Consider the following 22,647-nt stretch of genomic DNA (forward strand, 5'->3'; position numbering starts at 1 on the left):
ACACACACACACACTCACGAGGCATGAAAGGCATGTATAGGTGTGCCTCCCTTCCAGCCTTCAGCGCATTCCAGGGCTCCAGGGAGCCCAGTGCACAGGGATACAGGGGGATCTGGCAGCTCTCACCTGCAGCGACGATGTGGCTATGTTGTATGGCAGTGTGGAAGGTGTTGAGAAGCAATTCCTTGCACGCTGTTAGTGATGTTAAAAATGCAGCATCATTCTCTCCTCCCAGCTCTTCTCCTTTGGCCAAAAGGCAGACTTGGAGGGCGTGGGGAACCTAGAAGAGCAGTAAGGCAGCCTTCTGGAGCCCGGGAGCGCCCTCTCTCCACGCCCCCTCCTTCCTAGGTCCGAATCATTGTCCCAGCTCCAATGGGCCCAAGAGCGCCTTCACGCATTTCCTCTTCCATTCACTCCAGCGTGGAGGTGAGGGGGGGGGGTGGAAAACAAAACTCTAAAAATAAACTGTTAGCATCTTAAGAAGAAATAAGGCTTAGCTTCCTCCCCCACTCCTCTCGACTCCTGCCCTCCTCTCCCGCCCCTCCGCCCCCCCCTCCCCCCACGGGGCACATGTCTGCTTCTTACAACACCCGGGCACATGGTTCCACTTAGGCTCCGAACCTCATCGGGGACCAAGAGGAGGAAATCCAACCTCAGTGGGACGCTCCGCACAGAGCCACCTCCAGCGCTGGGAGGCCGGGGGGGACTGCAGCAGCGAGATGAAGGGCTAGAAGCAAGGGGATCGCTGCTCATGCGGTGAGAGGCACCAGAGCGAGCTCTGGCGCTGGCGGCGGCGGCGGCCGCGGCTAGAGCGCACGGAGGCTGGGCAAGACCCGACCGGGTGGACCCCGCGGCGCCCCCCGCAGCGCCCGCCGGGCCGCCCCCGCGCGCGCGCCGAGCATCCCTTGCCCGCCTTGCTGCAACTTGCTGCAGTGTTTGAAAGAGTAGTCAGGAGCGCATGGAGGTGCGGCCGGGGAAAGAGCAGGCGGAGCGGTTGGAGAGGGGCGCGCGCGGATGGGGGTGGGGAGACGTGGATGGAGACCACCCGTGGGGTGGAGAAGGGCTGGCCCCTGGGGAGGGATGCATGACATCTAGGAGAGAGACAGAGAAAGATAGAAAGAAAAAAAAAGAAGGGGTAACCCCAGCGCTTACACATGTCACATGTGCTTTTTTTTTTTCTTTCTTTCTTTTTTTTTTTTTTTTTTTTAAGACGGCCCGGAGCGCCTGCGAGCTGGATCGGGTGGAGGATGCTGCGGCAGGTGCTTCGCAGAGGGCTCCAGACATTCTGCCACAGGCTGGGCTTGTGCGTGAGCCGGCACCCGGTCTTTTTCCTCACCGTGCCCGCAGTCCTGACCATCACCTTCGGCCTCAGCGCGCTCAACCGCTTCCAACCCGAGGGCGACCTGGAGCGCCTGGTTGCTCCCAGCCACAGTCTGGCCAAGATCGAGCGCAGCCTAGCCAGCAGTCTTTTCCCCCTGGACCAGTGCAAAAGCCAGCTCTATTCGGACTTACACACCCCTGGGAGGTATGGCAGGGTGATCCTCCTCTCCCCACCCGGGGACAATATTTTGCTCCAGGCTGAGGGGATCCTGCAGACCCACCGAGCCGTGCTGGAAATGAAGGTGAACCACAGGGGCTATAATTATACTTTTTCCCATCTGTGTGTGTTGAGAAATCAGGATAAGAAATGCGTGCTGGATGATATTATCTCAGTACTAGAGGATCTCAGGCAGGCTGCCGTCTCCAATAAGACAACAGCCAGGGTTCAAGTGAGGTATCCCAACACTAAATTAAAGGTATGCTCCTCCTGCATGCTTCTGCCACTTAAAGAGGCAGCTCTTCATTTCTTGCCCTAAACAAGCAAAGAAAATGCAGAGGTCTCATCCTTAAGACTCGGAAACTGACGCTTCTTCCATTGCTGGGCGGGCGGGGGAAATGTTGGGCAACTGAATGGTATGACTAGATATTAAGAATTTCAAAGCCAAATCAAACAAATGCCAAAAAAATGAAAAAGAAAAAAAAGTTTCTGAGACCCTGCAATTACATCTTTGTTCAGGGTTAATAAATCAGTGAATGAAAGGGGAGGGGGAATCCTAAACAACTGGGGGATTTCTTTTCATGATGTATTTCTTATTACTGATTACACATCTTCCTGGTGCCATACCCACATTTTCACATCTTCAGCCTGGCTTGATTTTTGTTATGGAGGGAGTTGGAATTTCCGTGCCCCTATGTGTGTGGGGGGGGGGAGGAGCGGGGTTGTGAAATCTTGTAGGGGTTCTAGGAATTATGTTTTTGCGTGTTTAAACAGCCAAAGCAAAGCAGGAATTGTGTAGGGGTAAAAAAGAAAAATAGGACTGTGCATTCAAGTGATACATTAGTTGCTCATAAAAGAATCCAACCCAAAGCCAGATTGGTTAAAACAGCCCAATAAGAAGAGAAAAGGGGGAAAAAAAATGCCACAATCAGCAAAAATTCTAAAGAATGATTATTTCAGCATCGAATGTACCAAGCTGTTTGCGTTCTCTGGTTAAATTTTGACACTCCGGTGGCATTTTTTAACTCATTATACACTGTCAAGATTGCACACCTACAGCCCACAAGGTGAGGTATGCAGTCTCCAGGTGACTGAAGTGTCAGGGACAAATGTGACTTGTGAAAGAACCACTGCACCGTATTTGTGCTCAGGGGCTGCACTCCCAAGACTGGTGTCCCCCCCCCCCCGAAAAAAAGAAAGTGCTCATTCCTAAAACATGTTTTTCTGTGGAGATTGTGGGACAGGAAGGGCCCCAACCTCAATAAATGAACTGCCAACCACAGAAAAAAATCACAAAAGCCCACTCATTTATGTATTTTTTATTTATTTAACAGAGCTAGCATATGCACATAATTAGAAATAACTTCAGCATGATTCTTTCTCTCAAAAAAAGTCCCCTTTTCATGAATTCAAGGAGGATTTAGCACAGTTTGAAACTAGACTCTCCTCAGAAAACCTCCTCAACCTGCTGCGTCCTCTGAGCGTGGTCCCTTCTTTAAGTGGATCCAGAGGCTGACATGGGTCTCACTTTTACCCAACTGAATGGCCCTGTGAGGTTTAGTGAAAGCAGACAAGGCGATTAATCCTTCAGCAGTATCTAGGTCTAGGGTTTTCCTGCTTCATACCTGCTGGTGGGGGTATGAGGGGCATTTTGGGTGGGGAGCATGCTTCTCATTCCCCCGCATCTGTTGCCATCACCATTCCTGCTTGCTGAGGAAAGGATGTGGTGGAGAGGTTGTCTTCCTAGCCTACAGTCTGAACTAAGTCCCTTGAGAGATCAATCATCCACAGTAAAGTTTGGAAATTGTCACACTCTCACTTCAGCCCATTTTCCTGTCAAGTCAAGTTTGCAGCTCATTGATGTGCATAATTGATTGGGGCCTCCATTGTCTTCACTCAGCAGCTCTCCAAGAGAAATAGTTCCGTCCACTGGGTGACTGTGGACATTTTGTCTATCTGGCAACATCATTCAGGTAGTTGCAAAGCAAAATCTATTTATTGATTCACTTAATAACTGTGGGTTGTGTCCGTGTGGTTCCCTGGCACACGGGAGAGAAATCAGTGCAACGAAAGTGAGGTTCTATGGAGTTTCAAAGGACTAAGTCAGCTGCTACAGCAACAGTTTCTACAATCAGGGAGTCCCCGACCCTTGGTTGTAGCGCTTGAGCCAACACCAGGCTGGCCTGTCACAGATGTTCCACCTGCACTTTTTGACTGACTGATGGGTTGATAAGTATATTGCCAGGAAGTGGTGGGTAACCATAAAGAAATGGAGAAACAATTAATAAAGGTTCCCGAGTACTAGTTGTATTAGCCCATTACCCAAAATACACACGGGCTGAAGTTGGTATTTTACTAAATTCTCAGATTGGTCTTTCCTCAAATGACCTGGTCTGACCCTTTCTGTAAGGCAGTCCTGGGTGGTCTTGAGCATCTTGGGGTAAGTGAGCCTTTTGTGATATTCTGAGAGCAAAAAGCCATCTCTGTGTCAGCAGTGATCTAACACATGCTCATGAAGTATAAAATACAATGTCAGAAGAACTAAGGATGTCTAGAATTCTGCCGATGGGACTCCAAAGGACCCAGGATTGAAATTGCATGGCACAGAGCAAAGTGAGATGACCTTTTGTTTTGATTATGTGTTATTTTGAGATGATTTTAATTCACATGTGACCAAGTATGTAGATGCTTGCTGAAGTTTGATAACTTCCGGTACCTGGGATGTGAGGGTAAACTTAAATTGGATATACTTTTTACTTCTAAATCATTTTTGTTTTCCTCTACCATACATGGATTACTGTTTCTGTTTTTCAATATGGAAAATCTTAGCCCTATAAATTCTATTAGTAGATGAGAATCAGAAGGAAAGGAAATGTCAAAATGGCCAGTAGTGGCTGGAGGACATGAGTGACAGCCACATGGCCTGAAAGAAGAAGTAGACAAGGGCTGGAAGGTAAGAGGAACATATGTAAGCACTGAGTGAGTGACAGAAACGGTCTGATGGTCAGGTTAAGACCGTCACAATGCCACGTAACAAATACTCAAACGATCAAGGAGTCTTGAGACAAGGAAGGTTTGGGACTTCAAATGAACATGAGTATTTTGAAAAGGTGAAGCTTGACAATCAGGGCCATATTAAGTTTCTTTCCATGGAAAAAAATATATATCTACCCGAAAAATTACATAAACATCCTGTGAAAGCAAAATCATAAACTGGCTTAGAATACTACAGAAGAAATGGAACCTATACAGGTTTTGAAAATCTGAAATTCCTGTATCTATACAATATGAATCCTACAATTTAGCCTTCCTCATGATCTTTATGTTGCGTCCTTGATGGGGCCAGGGGCCATATCTTATTCCTTTTTACTGTGTAAACAGTATACAGGACAAACACTCATGAGTAACTGCTACATTTATTCCTCAATATCATAAAGTTATTATCAAATTATGAACCCCCATGGCATGCATTTATTCCAAACTTATTCTCATACTCTTCATATTTCTCCAGAGTGCTTTTTTAACTCAACTTACTTTAAGGAATGTAACAATTCTCATACGTCCCCAGTTCTTAGTAAAAGTAGGTCTAGACAAAGTGGATGCACATGCTTAGAAACAGTTTGATTGTAGTCTAGATCCCAACATCCTAAAATGAAGTAGATTTGATTTCCCTGCAGCCTGTCCCTCCCAGTAAATTCCACTAGTTCCCTCTGAGCGCATTTTTTAAAATTTTTTATGTTTATTTATTTATTTGAAAGTGATAGACAGAGAAACAGGCAGAGAGAGAGAGAGAGAGAGAGAGAGAGAGAGAGAGAGAGAGAGAGAAAGGGCACGCCAGGGTCTCCAGCCACTGCAAACGAACTCCAGACGCATGTGCCCCCTTATGCATCTGGCTAACGTGGCTCCTGGGGAATCGAGCCCTGAACCGAGGTCCTTAGGCTTCACAGGCAAGCGCTTAACCACTAAGCCATCTCTCCAGCCTGCTCTGAGTGCATTTTTAAGTCACTATGTGTATCATCATATTAGAGAAGAGGAGCCAAGATACAGATAGACTTTTCCACTTATTAAAAGAAAGCTGTTTTTTTGAGCTAATTTTGAGAGCACATCTATGTTTAGAAGATATTACAGTTATTTAGTTCCACATAGCTCAATGAAAGGGCAACTTGAGCCAATTTGAAAAGTGAAAACCTGAATTATCTTTAGAGGTTTCCAATATCAGTTATTCTATAGGCTTCTTTAAAAAAAATTATTCTAAACCTCTTAGGATACATATGTCAAGATCTTCTCGGATACTGTGATTTAAGCTCACCTTTTTTTTTTCAAGGTAGGGTCTCACTCTGATCCAGGCTGACCTGGAATTAACTATGTAGTCTCAGCGTGGCCTTGAACTCATGGTGAGCCTCCTACCTCTGCCTCCCGAGTGCTGGGATTAAAGGCATGTGCCACCACGCCCAGCAAAGCCCACCTTTTTGATTCCTAGTAAAGGAAAACATTATGACTGTATTATGTATTATGACTGTAACATTCAGTTTGTATCCTAAGTGGTTCCATATGTTTTATGCCTACACAAAAAGTCCTCAGATGTGTGGTTTAATTTATGTAAACTGATGAATCAAGGTACTATTTTTAGGCCAATTATATAGGGAAAGACCAAGGAAGACACTTAAGTGATTTCCATGAGGTCACCAAGCCAACATGTGTCCCACTTCAGATTTAAATTCAGAAATGCCAAGTTCTTAAACTTTTATTTTTTAACTAATATTATATAGGTCCTATCAGTACCTATATTACCACTCTGAAATGAAAGCTTTTTCTAGTTAAAAAATAAAAAAGAGTAGGACCGTACGTCCTAAGTAGCTACCATTTTTCCTATGATGCCTCTTACTTCTCCAGAGTGACTGGCTCCTAAGAGATAGTGACCAGTAATATCTCCAGTTCACTCAAACTACTACCATCTATCTAAAGTGTCACATGCTGCAAATTTAGAAAATTCTTCTTCCTTGGCACATGATTTCAATTTTAATATCATTTCCCATCAACTCAGAAGAAACTAGGGTCAGACTCTGGGATCAGCTTGAAGTGAGAAACCTGAATGCATCCCAAGGTTTAGAGCCAGGGGCTTAGGTGCCAAAGCAAGCTTGGGACGTTTTTGGCTTTCACTGGAAGCAAGAAAGAATTGATGAGCCAGCATGGGCTAGTGCTCAGCATTTTAAAATTGAGAACTGCTCAGGAGACCTGGGTTCTGACTTAATTCTTTAAAGACCAGTTATGTGACAGACTGGTCTCACCACCAATTTGGGTGTCAGTTTTATCTCAGAAATTGACAGAACCAGGCCAGGAAATTGTAGGAATTCTTGTCATCCAACAGAAGTTCTTGTTATTGTTATGTAACATCCTTCTATGTCATAGACAAGTATTATCACAGGTTTGTAGTAGATTTGAATGGAACTACATTATTAAAATGCATGTATGATGGGGTTGGGAGATGCTGGAGGGGGTTAAGAGTACTTGTTTTTGTAAGTACAAGGACATGAATTTGCTCCCTAGACCCCATGTAGGAATCTGGGTGTGGCGGTGCATGTCTGTAAGTCCAGTGATGAAGAGAGGAGGTACAGATGCTGGGGCTTCCTGGTCATCAAGTGTAAACAAAAGACAATGAGCTCCAGGTTCCATGAGAGATCTTGTGTCCAGGAAATAAAGCATTAAGCAATGGAGGAAGATACTCAATGTACTCTTCTGGCTTCTGCATAGGTGCACACAGTCGGCTTGTATCTGTACATACATGCATACATCACATATTCATACACCACACACACGCCCCCAAAAGCATGAGCCCCAGGGACCTAACTAAATTATTATATAAATAATCTTCTAGCTACCATTTCAAGGATTTCTTTGTTCACTAAACTTTTCTAAGTGTGGTAATGGCATTTAGGCCATTGCTTCTCCTGAGCTCCAGCAAAGACTTACTTGAAAACAAATTAAGTGGTTTTATGAGTATTTATCTATGCATCTTGTAGTTTCACTGGAATTAAAGAATTAAAGGAAATTTCATTTAAAAAAAAAACACCAGAAATAATTTACTAAACTCTTCTTCCCATTTCCCTACTCTCAGCTGATATGATGATCGTTTCCTTAATGGTTTAGGACCACAAAAGCACAGGACAGAAGTGGGGAGTCTAAGTCAGAGAGATATCTCTGAGATTGTGAAAATGTATGAAGGAATAAATGACCTCCCCAGTCCCTAAAACAATACTTCTTTGGCCATCTTAAAGAACAATTCACTGTAACAGAAGTTTTATGTTTACTTGTGTGTGTGTGTGTGTATTTCAAGAGTATTATGTCTGATGCAATCTTTGTGAATCGCTCTTCAAAATTTGCACAATATCTTACATTTTAATCCATTGGCTATTATTACACCCTTGATTGAACCACATTGCTTTTAGTTCAAATTTAGAGTTGATCAGCATATGCTCAGGACTATTTCAGTGAGGTCCAGACATTTCTGCATATGTTCAATTTTTAAGGAAGAAATCTGGATATTTCGAGAATGCTATGGAGTACACAACACTTCAATTTTCTCTCTCTCTCTCTCTCTCTCTCTCTCTCTCTCTCTCTCTCTCTCTCTCCGTGCTTGTGTGTGTGTGTGTGTGTGTGTGTGTGTGTGACACACATGCACTGGAGTTAGAGAAGTGCCTATGTTAGACTTAAGGTGAACCTTGGTATTTTTAATTCATGACTTGAGTTCAGAATAGCATATTTTGCTTCAGATAAAAAAATATCATAAACATACCTGAGTGAAACCACTCTCCATTGAGATATCTGGTAGAAACACATAGAAATGTGTGGCAAACTACGCTGGGGCTGTTCTGAATGGAAAACCCTCATCTTTATATGTACTTGGGCCAATCACTTGGATAAAGGTAGAAGTGATTAGTGCCATTCTATATTTTGCAAAGATGTCAAAATTAAATCTAACTTATCCTTAAAAGAACAGGATTTTTCAAGTTCTGCTGCAATGGTTTGACAACAGTGGTGATGCTAAGTACTTATTAACCTAATTGTTAATATTATCTGAGAACATAATATACAGGAACCATACACAGAAGCAAGAATATTTGTGGGTGAAAGGGCGAAACAGAATTACAGTGGGAGTGGGCCTTTAAAGTGGCATGGTAGTCCACATGTTTTTAGACAGGATTATTAAAACAGCATTGTTTATTGAAATCAAGGCTCATTCTTTGTCATTCTGAGGAAATCAGAGCCTCTGAAAGGAGCCTAATTAGCAGCACTCAGAAGTGAAGGAGACATTTAGGTAAAGGGTTTAATATGGGAATATTTGGTGCTTCTTCTCAGCAGTTTCTCTCCCAATGTGAAGGGGCCTCACATATGTTCCTCTAATTTTTCCTTGCTGTCTCAAAAGCTATAAGCAGAGCCCACTATATCTGTGGATTCAACCAACCACTGATGAAAAATATTGAAGAAATAAATTGCATCTCTACAAAATATGTACAGACTTTAAAAAATATTTCATCACTTATGAAACAATACAGTATTAGCTATTTATATAGTATTTATACTGTAATATTTATAAGTGCTCCTGGGGTTATTTAAACTTTATAAAACTGCCCACAGATTATGTGAAAATGCTATGACATTTATATAAGGAACTTGTGCATCATGGATTTGGGTACTAGCAAAGGGGTCTTGGAGATGATAATTTGGGGGATAGTAAGGGACTACTATATACATTCCAAGATCTCAGAGTGCAGATACAGGAATTTATAGCAAATGCATGTTTGAACAGATATTTAGCACTTGCCCTCAAAAACTAACAACTCCTTTGAGTGATTCGGCCTCTTTAATGCTTGGAAAAGAATATTCAGTTCAGACTGTCAATACAGATCACACTAATGTGGACATGCTACACATTATATCATATGGATGAGATTCAAAGCCATTCTAGTATGCATTTTAGGTAACTATTGATCTGATCTATATTGAACACTGTGTTGCCCACTGAAGTTTCAGTGGGAAATTGGTCAGATTTGGTCCTTGTTTCTTGGGAGAGGAAAGAAAAGCACGCATAAAGTTTATGATTACAGATGACCATGAATGAAAATATATGGTCCTGTGAGAATATATATCATTTCTTGTGGTTTTGAAAGCTGCTCTCTTGTGGAAGTGACTGGGAGCTGAGGTTGAAGGATGAGAGAATGAGAGGGAATTAACATGAAAGGCTGAATTATCTTGGAAAAGACAAGAGTTTGGTGGGGAAGCTATCATACCTTAGGAGTACTGAACAAAAGCCACTGGAAATGGAAGTTAAAGAATGGCAGAAATAAGGAGTCTAGGGCCGTGTTATGAGTCAAAGCATATAACATAATCTAGACAGGGTTTGTAGATCCCGGCAATGTAAGCTACCTTCATTAATGCCATAATTCTGGATATATTTTAATTTCTTTGTAAGTCATGTTTCTCACAACAACCTATCCTTACAGTACTGAGTGCATTAAAATGTGGTCAGAACTCCTACACTCACTGGGGATGTTGGGAAGATGCATCATTTGCTTCAGAGGTCTGGACTGGGCTTGGATTGTGCATTCTTTGTCAGTTACCAAATGATGCTAATAATGTCTCCTTTTCAAAAAATCACAGTCCAAGTAGGAAGGGCGAATGGCAGAAAGGCACTTAGAACAGTGGTGGCTCTTGGAAAATTACTAACCAGTGTTGGTGACCAGCACCTTGAGCACTGGCAATCATCCCTGATCCAGAAACCTTCTAGAAGTGGCTAAGTAATTTTCTTGAGGAGGTAGGATCAAATGCAGAAAGAAACAACCTCATTAGCGCAACTGAAAATCTCTCTCTGTGGCTGTAATCTACACCATTTCTTTAGTAAGGGCCCCTGTGCCTTTTACACTAGAATGCTGGGGTCACCTCAATCTCAAAGTGACCTTCTTTTCTGAGAACAGGAAAAGCTAGAAAATGAAGGCGTCAGCTTTAGGTCTGTGTGTACCATCGGTCTGGAAATATCATGGAGTTGTATTTTCATCATGTTCTCAACCCAGCTAGCCTTGACCACTTTCTTCGTCTTCTTTTTTTTGTGATATTATTATTCTCTGCACATTCCTGTAGTGCTTTCCATCCAGTTTCCCATGAATTATGATATTTCATTGTCTGTTCCCTCAGTTTTCATCTCTCCTTTGAGTTGCTATGTTCTTTCATGTCTATGAATCTTGTGATCAGATATCCATTCTAACTCAGACTCAGGCATTCAGCCTTTTGTGATTAACCCCTCTATATCCCCACCCCACCTAATCAAGTTCTATACTTAGTAATATCTGATTAATTGCCAGAACCTTATAACTCTGTGTTAGTAGTTCTCAGAGTGTTAATGTTCTTCCCAGAGGATACTGGGAACATGCTAGAAATCCTTATTTGCAGACATAATTTTGGATTTGCAGAAGCTCTGGATGTGGAGCTCAAAAATCCCTGAAGAACCACTCCTCTATAGTTATTGGTCTTTACAGGGTGTAGTGACATTGACAGAGCTTGAAAAGTACTATATGGAGCTGGGCATGGTGGCTCACACCTTTAATCCCAGCACTCAGGAGGCAGAGATAGGAGGATCATCGAGAGTTCAAGGCCACTCTGAGACTACATAGTGAATTCCAGGTCAACCTGGACTAGAGTGAGACCCTACCTCAAAAATAATACTGTATGGAGGGGAGGGCTGAAGAGATGGGTTAGTGGTTAAGGAGCTTACCTGCCAAGCCTAAGGGCCCAGGGTCTAGTCTCCCATGTAAGCCAGGCACACAAGGTGATATGAGGGTGCAAGGTCACACATGCACATGAGGTGGCATGCACATCTGTAGTTCGATTGCAGTGAGTGGAGGCCCTGCTGTGCCAATTATCTCTCTCTCTTTCTAATAAATAAAATATTTAAAACAATAAAAAATAACAACAACAAAAGGGCTGGAGAGATGGCTTAGCATTTAAGGTGCTTGCCTACGAAGCCTAAGTACCCACATTCAACTCTCCAGGTCCCACATTAGCCAGATGCACATTGTGGAAAATGCATCTGGAGTTCATTTGCAGTAGCTAGAGGCCCTGGAGTGCCCATTCTCTCTGTCTCTCTCTCTCTCCCCTCTCTGTATCTAATAAATAAAAAAAGAAAAAGAAAAAGAGAAATTCTTCATGAGTCTTATCTCCTGAGATAATGATTTTATCAGTCTGGGAGAAGCCAAGGCATTGTGACCTTGAAAACCTGCTCCGGTGGTTATAATACATCTCCAAGAATGAGGACCAAAGTTTCCTTTATAAGATGATTTGCTGCTTCCTTCTCATTGCCTCTACCTTTGGCCTATATTAAGTCAAACCTACTTGATTTCTATCTGTGCTTTCTTATGATAATTTATCACACAGTCTATCCTATGTAACACAAGCAAGCACATCTCTTTATTATATTCCCCTTAACTAACACATCCCAAAACTTAATATTATAAAAGAGGTCAAAACTCCCACTCATGATCACTGAGAGATTTTCTCAGCTAAGCTTACAACCCTACTTGTCCTTTCAGGTTATAGTGTATCATACAAACCAAAGCAAATACACTCTGAATGCTTGTTTTCTTACTTTCGCACTGTTCCTCTTACTGGGAATGTCTTTCACACTTGTCATAATTAAACATTTGTCTGAAAAGCTGTGATCTCCCAAGCCATTTTCTCTACATGTTTCAGAAGACCTTCAGAAACAGAAATCACTTTCTATCATGCACGTTGGACAGTTCTCATCTCCATCTAACTTTATCACAGTTTTGTAGTAACTCTCTGCTAAAATACAACTGCATGTGCCTAATAAACTAATAAGGTCAGTGGCCTTCTTTATAGAAATTGATTGCCTGGAAGCTTCTAGCTGAAAAAGGAAGTTTGTGGGGTCAGTCCTTGAAGAAAGTTGTAAGGGAATAAGACAAAAGCTCACTTAGTCCAGGCAAATATCCTGTACCCTACACAGAGAGCTCTATGGAAACACACTGAAAGGTGCTCCCATGGGTGATCCTAAGATATTGGAAGCACCCAGTCACATAGCACTGGGGTTGGGAAAGAAAGGACCACCAGAGGAAAGGAGAAAAAGAAACACTTTGCCTACGTGAATATAGATTACATCCATGCGTTCCACCCCAGGAGAGTCTGTGTAGAGCATAGCATAGCCAGGGCATCAGGGAGCCAAATTTACCCAAAATATTTTTCAAAAATAAAACTGAGGGCTGAGTAAGTGTAACTTATGATTTAGTAAGAATATGCAATAGATACTGCATTATTTGTTTATCTGAAGTTCAAATTTAGCAAGATGTTCTATATGTGACCTGGTCATTCAGGTACCATGAGAATGCATAGAATCACATCCGGAGATTTTCAGCAGAGGCTGTAAGCACCAATTCTGATGTCCTGTCCATGGTCACTGGCCAAGGAACTGGAAAGGTAGACAAGGAAAGGAAGATAAGTTGAATGCTAATAAAAGACATGAGAAGGACACCCACCCATAAATGTACAGACAATAGTTTGTGAGGGCTAGATTCCTCAAGTGGAGAAGTGACTAGGTGAAATTTCAGTTACTGTTAACATGATCTTATTTGCATACTCTGGCCTTAGACACCCAAGTTTCATTGATTTCACTAATAGTTCTGGGTATACACTAGATGGATGAGGATTACATTTAGCCAAAATTTCTTTTGTTTCATATTTTTAACTAAGAGAAAATAAAAAAGAACTAAAAGGATCAAGGCAAAAATAAGAGTATATATAGTTAAAATTGGTTAGGATGGAAATATCCCAAGATACAAACCTGAACTATCATACAAAATAAGGTATCTATTCTATGTATGGAACATTTAAAAATGTTTTTGTTTGCAAGCAGAGAGAGATGGAGAGAAGAGAGATAAAAAGAGAGAATGAGCAAGCCAGGGCAGATGCTGCAAATGAATCCCAGATGCATCTTTGTGTATGGGCATTGAGGAATTGAACCCAGGTTGTGAGGCTTTGTAGCAAGTGCCTGAACTACTGAGACATCTCTCCAGCCCTGGGACATTTTATTAAAAACAAAGATGAAAGGCTGGGGGACTGGCACAGTCTGCAAAGCATTTGCCATGTAAAATGCAAAATGAGTGTGGTGGTGCATCCATGGTGAGGCAGAAATAGGAGCATCTCCAAGGACTGTGGCTAAATAGACTTGCCACATCAGTGAGCTCTGATTTCAGTGAGAGACCCTATCTGAAAAATAAAGTGGAAAGCAATCGAAGAAGACATTAAACAGTGACCTCTGGCTTCCACACACATATTCATACACATGTATACGCATGTATGTATACCCACATGCATATGAACATCTATACACATGCCACATTCACATGTAAAAATAGATGAAGCATGCTACAAACATTTTACAATGGGCTGGAAGGATGGCTTAGCAGTTAAGGTGCTTGCCTGCAAAGCCAAAGGACCTAGGTTCAATTCCCCAGGACCCACATAAGCCAGATGTACAAAGTGGCACATGCATCTGGAGTTCATTTGCAGTAGCTGGAAATCCAGGTGTGCCCATTCTCCACCCCCATCTGCCTCTTTCATGCTCTCAAATAAGTAAATACAATTAAAATACTAATATATGATTATATATATATATAAATATATATATATATATATATATATATATATATATATATATATATATATAATGCTATCAATCTGCCTAACTTTCTTTCATACTAACAAATCTCTTAAGGATAGGAATCATATTGTGTTCACAAAGGTGGTTTCTCTTTATTATTAAAAAATTCTTCCTTATATGAAAGCCTTCAGCCAAATTGAAATGGCTGCAACCGTACCTTTACTGAAGGGGAAAATCACAAGTATCATCTGAGCTGCTTGGTTCTCTGTGGCATTCTCTTCACCATAGTTTCCCACTGAGTGGTAAATGCAGTCTGTACCCTAACAGTCCATGAGCAGCTCTCTCTAATCCAGCCCTCAAGGGAGAAAACTCACATGCCATTTCTGCCTTCCTGTGAATGAAGTCCTCTTTAGGGTTTGATCTCCATAGCACAGTGATTTGGGTAGATCAGGCATAACCTGCCTAGAAGGTCACAAGTAGAGGGGCTATAGGATAAGTGGAAGTGGGGACAGCCACCCTGATAGATAGAGCTCCCTGGGGACCCAAGAGAAGCTCAGGCTCTGAACTAGTTTAATGACCCTTTTTCATAGATAGCACACTTCTCTCTAAGGGAATAACATAAAACCAAAATTAGCAGCTTGACACCTATTTTCATTTTTTTCAAGAATTTTCACCTTGGGGATTGCTTTTAAGAAACTGGATTCCCAAACCTGGGTACTTTGGCTTTGCAGGCAAGTGCCTTAACCACTAAACCATTTCTCCAGCCCTGGCAAAGATTTTTATAATTGTGTCATACTCTGATTTGTGACAAGAATACTATTTGTTGTATCATGTTGACTTCTGTTATAATTCAGTTCCATGAATCCTTTATAACAACTGAACAATGTGGAAATTTTTATGACAAAATATTGCAACATTTTATTAGTTTTAAAGTCTCCATTGTAGTCTGATCATTCAGAGGGGTCAACCTTAAGGGCTACTAACAATATACTAAGTAAATTGATTCTTATCAGCTACATTATTGTCTTATTTTGGTTTCTTACTTTTTCCATGTATTTTTAGAAACCCTTCATTGATATGCAAAGGACTGAACTTACCACACCTTCTTTAAAGGCTAGGTAAAATAGACTGTAATATAATGAAGTTCATACATTTTATTTAAAAAAAAAAGAAAGAAAGACACTGGATTCCTTCTAGGCTGTGAAACTTGGGACACATTTATTAGCAAGTTACATCTTATCAGAGAGCCTCTTCCTAAAACATGTTCAAGTTTTATTCTTCTTGACCTAGTCTGTCTTACACAGTTATAAGATCTTACTTGTCTGCCTGCTGAGACAAAAATATTTTGGTAACTAATAACCACACTGATAAACATTCTCACCTTCCAATTTTCCTTGGGCCACCCTGACAACATATTTCATTCTTTAGCAATCTGTCTCTCTTAACCCAAAGTAACAACTGCTTTTATTGAGGTGGACCTGGGTTTTCATGGATTAATTTTCAGAAAAGTGAGTAGTTTCTTTGTGGTAGCAACTCATGTAGTACAGTCTGGCCTCAACTTGTTATGTATTTAGTCTACATTTCTGATACCCAGGGATAACTTTGAAATTCTGACCCTGTCTCCACAGCACTGAGATAGGTGTGCCACTGTGCCCAGTCTGTTTTATCTTTAATAATGTGAAAAGAAGCAATAAATAGAGAAAAAGGAGACAGCTTTATATTTAAATCCAATTCTCCTATTTACTTGTGTTACTCTTCATGTGTCACTTAACATCTTTATCCCTTAGCTCTTCTGCATAAAACTTACTTTTGTCAGGCTAGAGAGATTGCTCAGTGGTTAAAGTGCTTGCCTGCAAAGCCTAAGGACCCAGGTTTGATTTCCCAGTACCCATGTAAAGCCAGATGTGAAAAGTGATGCATGCATCTGGAGTTCATTTGAAGTAGCTAGAGGCCCTGGCATGTCTGTTTTCTCCCTCCCCCACTCTGTCTGTCTCTCTCTGCTTGCAAATAAATAAAAATTTTAAAAATATCAAAAAAATGAATCATGCCCAAGATTGAACTTCTAGGAGTAGCTTGTGGCTTACCAAGACAAGAAGTAGTTTTCACTGTCTTTCACTTGGTGTAACTCAGAGTGTTTCTAAGGACACACTTCAGGAGCTTTCCAGTTACATGATGTTCAGAAACCCTCCTCTAGGTACGTCCAGCTAGGTATTTTGAAATCACTCAGTGCTTCCAGTGGATAATACTAGATGACCTCAGGCTTGAAAAACAAACCATTTTACCTAGCTCTTTTGCAAACAAGATGAAAACATTAGTCAGGACCTGGGCTGTAACCCCTAAAACTCAATTTTCTTTTCAGTTTAGGGTGCCAAATAACAGACTATGTGTGTTGACTACCAGAGTATCATTTCCTTCCATGAGAACTGTGTAGCTAAAAGAAACAACATTACCCTCTTTTGTGCTTCCCTAATTTGTAATTGAGCCAAAATATGTTGTATTCATCATTCTGCTATGCTCCAAAGATGTCTTGAATTTCTCATCATTGGAAAAATATATCATCTCATACATTTGTACCACTTAATACATTTGTACACAGAAATTATTTTTAAAAAGCTATAGGCATATGATAAGCGTTTACTATTATGGTGATATAGCCAAAGTGTAATAAATCTTGATAGCTAAAAAATATTAATACTTCAATTAGACCTTATTAGCTTCCTCATTCCCAAGAAGATAACCTAAAATATACATGTCCTAAGATGGCCAGAGTTGACTGCTTTGAAATAAATTCGTTAATGATATCCATAGCTAGTCTATGTTTCTGATACCCATTTAGTAAGAAATAAATAAATAAATATGAGTAAAATGAATGAATTATCAGGAAATTTAACTCTGGCTTTTGAAAAAATATGATTTATTTGAGAGAGAGAAAGACAGGCAGATAGAGAGAGAGAAAGAGTGAATGGATATGTCAGGGCTTCCAGCCACTGCAGACAAGCTCCAGACACATGTGCCACTTTGTGCATCTGGAATGCATGGGTATTGGGAAATTGAAGCCTGGTCCCTAGGCTTTCAGGCAAGCACCTTAACTGCTAAGCCATCTCTCCAGCACAACTCTGGCTTTAAAGAAAAACATCTTTATTCATTTGCAAGCAGAGAGCAAAAGAGAGAATGAGAATATGGATGTGCCACTTTGTGCTTCTGGCTTTACATGGATACTGGGGAATCAAACCCAGGCCCTTAGGCTTTGCAGGAAAATGCCTTAAGTGATAAGCCATCTCTCTAGCTCCCAACTCTGTCCTTTTAAGTATTATTTTTAAACATACAAAGCAATACTCCAAGTTTTAATTTAAGTAAGACCTAGGTGCTGAAAATATTCAGTCAAATTGAACATCTTTTTCTCTTGACCTGTGAAAATTATAATTCTTTTCTAGATGCATCTACTGATTTTTGCAGCTGTGTGATGTCTTACTCATTCATATAGGCATCCTGACTTCCCTAGCAGGATCATTGTGGAAAGTCAATCTATATTAAAACAGCATTAGCAAGATGTATAATTAAAGAAAAGGTATGCTTATTAAAATATAATGAATATTTAAAGTGGTTCCAGCTACATAGGAACCATAGCAATCTAAGTACCTTTCTTGGATCACTGGAAAGCTTTCCTATTAGCTACCCAGTAGGTTCACAAATTATATTCTTTCTCCCTCCCCCTTCTCTCCCATTATTTTAAAATGGCAATAATAATCACTTGACACCTGGGGTGAAAAGATGTTTTTCTGGTCAATATGAATGATGCAGTATGCACCAAAGTTTGCTGATCATTGAAGGTTGTACATTGCACAAGTAAAACTAAGCATTTGGTGCCTTTTACCACTTTGATTATTCAGTGCTCCATCTTTAGCAAATCATATATAGAATAAGGAATTAAATTTCTCTTATATTGACTATTCTACAAATAATTAAGTAATGTGGTTACTTTGAAAGAGCTTAACACAATTTGCAATATGGGTTTTGAATATGGCCTCACAATATTTGATCAGGAAATGTTTATTTTAAATGAAATACCTCAGTAATCTACTCACTACTTAGTGCCTCCCTAGAATGAAAAGTCATCATCATATCTACTTCAAACAAAGTTTACCAGTTTATTCTCTCTCTGGGAAAGGAGAACCCATATCTTTTTATAGCATCTGCTGATTTTCCAAGCAAGGGATTTCATTAGGACATCTCCCTACAAGATAGTTAGGTTCTTTGGTCATATTTGTCCCCTTACTATTTATTCCTATACCCCTCCCCCCCTACCCTTCCACATCATTTATTGTTCTTCTTTTAATTTCATGTCCTCTTTCCTAAATTCCACATTTGAGAAAAAGCATGTGAATTCAATTATTTCATTTTACAAATGATCTGCAGATCCATCTATTTTCTTACAAACAATGCCTATCTTTTATGAGCTACCCTTGTGCTTGTGACCTTGGAAATTACATTTTCTCAGCATTTCTTTCTCTTTTTCTCTACCTGAAGAATCTATTAATAGGCCTTAGTCTTGATCTTTTGTCAGTTTCACTTTTTAACACTTGCAACACTAAAGTTTTAAGTTAGGAATGTCAGGGTATTGCCTAAGACTTAACCACATAGAATGTGTGTGTATTTCATAGAGATAATAAAGCACCTTCCCTGCTCTGAACATTCTCATTTGCCTTATCTCCATGCATAGCTTTTCTCTAAGAGGGGTTATTCTATACTTATATTGTTTGACTCTCTCTGTAGGGATTGAGATGACAGGCCACAATCATAAATTACAGCACCCACTTCTTTCCTGGAAATCTAAAAGCTAGTCAGGAAGAAAATAAGTTGGTAGGAAGTTGTCAACATTGCTTATAAATGAGGAATCTTGGAGGTTAGTCCCAAAACAGAGACTTCTGGGAAATCCACTCATTACTTCTTCAGAGTCAGCTCAAAAGCTCCGTAATCAAAGTTTAGATCCGTTTTGCAAAGGCACTGCTGGTGGGAGGAAACCTTTCAGTTCTTTCCATTGATAATGAATGTTCTTTTTTCAAAATGTATTTGTGAAAATTGAGGTCGCAGGAAAGCTGGTCCCTGTAAGCAGGAGGATATTTCGCTGTGATCAGTCACTCTTCAATTTGTGAAGTCAGCATCAAATCCAAATTCAGACATAAAACAAATACAAAACAGGACATTTCTATGAGTATGGACCAAGAAATATCAAGATTTAAAAATAACATGGAATTTATGATCTTCTATAGAACCTGGCCAGAAGATTGTTGCATACTGGAACTTTCCATGAACCTCCAAATAATCTAACCTCTTGTGTTTCATATACAATGCATAGGAACTGCTGAGGTAACTGAGATATTGTTTAATTGCCTGTGAAAACATGTATCTAAGACATCTTTGTATAAATCACAAAGCATCAACAGTGAACATGTTGATACCATGAAGGAACCACAGATAATTGTTGAAAAAGTTTTAAAATGATAAAGAATAAATAGGTAGACTATAATTGTGCTTTGTATATTATCTAGTTCAGTAAACATCTATGGCTTAGTGCCCACTTGAGTGGCAAACTAACATTCTTGTTCTCATCCAACAAATGAATCATTTTTGCTTCTTTTAGAAAAGGTCACATTAATACTTTTTCTGGAACAGGATGGGTAAAAGAAGTCATATATATGTGTGTGTGTGTGTGTGTGTGTGTGTATCTCACATTTTACTACTGAAGGGTTGTTTGATGTATTTTTCTGAAAATTAATGATCATCTTTGAATCATAAGTCTCTACATCTCTGTCAAGAAGTATATAGGGAATGTGTGAAGTTCTGTGTCAAGAAGCATATAGGTAATATGTGAAGTTTTTCACAAGGCATTTTTGTCTTAGCAAAGTCAAGTGCAGCATTAAATATCTGCTCTCCAGTTCCCATTATCATCAGTAGAAAATATGAATATCGTTACCTATCACATGATTCAATTGCGTTTTACCTGTCTCAGTAATTCAGCTGTCTCTTTAACTAATGTTATGTGTCCTTTTGTGAATATAGTATAACTGTAAGGTGTGAAATCTCTTTTTTTAAACACTTTGCAGGCAGAGATAGATCAAGTCATATCTAATGTATATCAAGTCATTATACTGTGTAATAGTGAGGTATGCCCACATGGGCTAAGTACCCATGTCATCTTGATCAAGCCCTACTCTGGACAACATGCAGTAACTCATTTGATTGTCACCAAGAGCCCAGTGAAAGGCTGTATTAGCCTCATTATTAACAATGAAGAAACTGAGGTACGATGAGTTAAACAATTTGCTGAAGTCCACTCACAGTTCATAAAAACAAACATTATTACATAACATTTAGTTTCATCAATCATAAACTATGGGCAGTGCCAACCATATAGGTTAGGCTGTTCATAATATTTACAAAGTTATTCCTAATGCTTTTCATGGGAAACTCAAATTAAAAGTGGAAATGTATTCACAGCATCATCAAATTCTTCCTCCTCCAGAAGTAATAAAACCATATTCCCTATGGCATTTTTTCCAGAAGCAATTTAGTCAGTTTTATTAAGTTAAATTTATGTGTACCTCATTTAATTGATCGAATTTCTGCCACTTTTCTTGGAATGCTCCTGTAAAGCCCTAATAAACCTGACTAATAACATGACACCTCCCTATTATAAAACTATTTCTCTTTATTATGATATCTTATTGTCTCCTTCTCTATTAACAATATAGAATGACCTTAAATAATTCTTATTCTACTAAGTCTTGCTGATGCCCCACTTTTATGAAGGCCAGAAATCAAAGTCCATATTTGGCTTTGTAGAATGGAAACCATTGTAAATGGGAAGACATTAAATGCAGGAATTTTGCCATAGATATAGACTAGGGAGAACTGGCAGCCAGAGCCCTTCTAATTTTATTTGATAATGACTACTCAGAGGGTACCCAGCACATTTGGAGATATAGTGAATAAACATTTATAGAGTCCATACTGTGTGCAAGATAATAATGGAGTTCCAAACCAATATGAAGTTGTATCAGAACCAGCAAGGAATTTGCAGTCTAATTGATATGCCATATACACAGAGTGAGTCTAACTTGAAATAAATGCCTGGTGAGGGTAAGGACAATGCCACAACTTCCACTGATGCAGAGGAACAAGTTTATAGGTATCATTACTATTCTCTAAGGTTTGTAGGATGGAGATCCATTTGAAATGGCTTCAAAAGCAAGGATGGAATCAAGATGGTATAATACAGGAAAAACAGTTTGGATGAAAACTAGCCAGTCTTTAGTGCATTCACTTGAGTAGAAAAGCAACATTGCTATTCTCAGCAAACAAATAGGTGAGTGAATTAAATATCATAGCAAGTGCTAGACATGGTGGCACATGCCTTTAATCCCAGCACTCGAGAGGCAGAAGTAGGAGGATTGCTGTGAATTTGAGGCCACGCTGAGACTATGTATTAAATTCCAAGTCAGCCTGGGCTACAGAAAGACCCTACCTTGCAAAGCAAAAACAAAACAAACAACAACAACAACAAAAAAAAAAAATAGAAAGACTTTTAAAAAGACTTTGTTGTAGAAGACTCAATTAAACCTTTAAGTGGAGTTGAAAAAAGTGCAAGTTCTCTAGATCAAGGTTTCAGAACCCTTTTTGATCTTAAGACCAAATAGCTCTTTCTTACAGGGGGTCTTAGCAGAATCCCTGGTCTCCTCCCACTACATGTTAGTGGTGTTTTTTTGTTTTTTTTTTTTTCTTTCCTCCAGTTGAGGAAAGGAAATCAAATTTGTCTCAGGACATTCCCTATATCCCTTCTGATGCAAAATCATCCCTTGTTGACAACTACTCTCCTTGTCCTGTTACCACTAAGGGAATTCTTTCTCATAGACTTCTTGCAGGACACAGACCATCAGGAGAGGCTTTTATGACACATAACCTAAGTTATACACACAGCCTGTATCAGTTGTCCTTGTCTGTGATCTCAGAGTGTGTGCCTTCCCCATCAGGACTATTTAGTCCACTTGGCAGGAGGCTGGACACTAATCTCTGTAGACTTTTTGAGAATGCCCAAGAAAAACCACCAAGAAACACTCAGGACTAGTTCTCCTCCTCTGAAGAAAGGCCCTCTATGCTCGTTTGCTTGTTCAAAATTGTAGTCCTATTTAGATGGGGAACCTATTTCGCTTGTAAATCTTGCTAGTGGGGGAAGCAGGGCACTTGGCAGAAAGCACAGCTGGTGCTTCCTAGATGTTAAATAATTCATCTCCCTTATTCTGGAGAGTCAGAAACAGCGAGCTGAGATGCTAAATCCTCAAGGTAATATTGCAAAGCACACTCGGTGGCAGTAAGGAGGGAAAATGTGTGCTAAGTCACAGAGGCCTTCCTCCACAGGGTTAGGAAAAGCCATAAAAGGAATGCTATT

General features: G+C 40.1%; 1 protein-coding gene across 1 annotated transcript in view; it reads left to right on the forward strand.

Annotated features, from left to right (window-relative positions):
* Window positions 1-634: 634 nt before the first annotated feature.
* The window catches only part of Ptchd4 (patched domain containing 4), a 198,911-nt gene continuing 176,898 nt past the window's right edge, over window positions 635-22,647 (forward strand). The window contains exons 1-2 of the mRNA XM_012947910.2: window positions 635-756; window positions 1,211-1,796. Of these exons, the coding sequence (XP_012803364.2) occupies window positions 752-756; window positions 1,211-1,796 (591 nt within the window). The 5' untranslated portion in view covers window positions 635-751. The remainder of the gene's footprint in view (window positions 757-1,210; window positions 1,797-22,647) is intronic.

The sequence above is a fragment of the Jaculus jaculus genome, chromosome 8 (genome assembly GCF_020740685.1).
Source record: "Jaculus jaculus isolate mJacJac1 chromosome 8, mJacJac1.mat.Y.cur, whole genome shotgun sequence".
NCBI lineage: Eukaryota > Metazoa > Chordata > Mammalia > Rodentia > Dipodidae > Jaculus > Jaculus jaculus.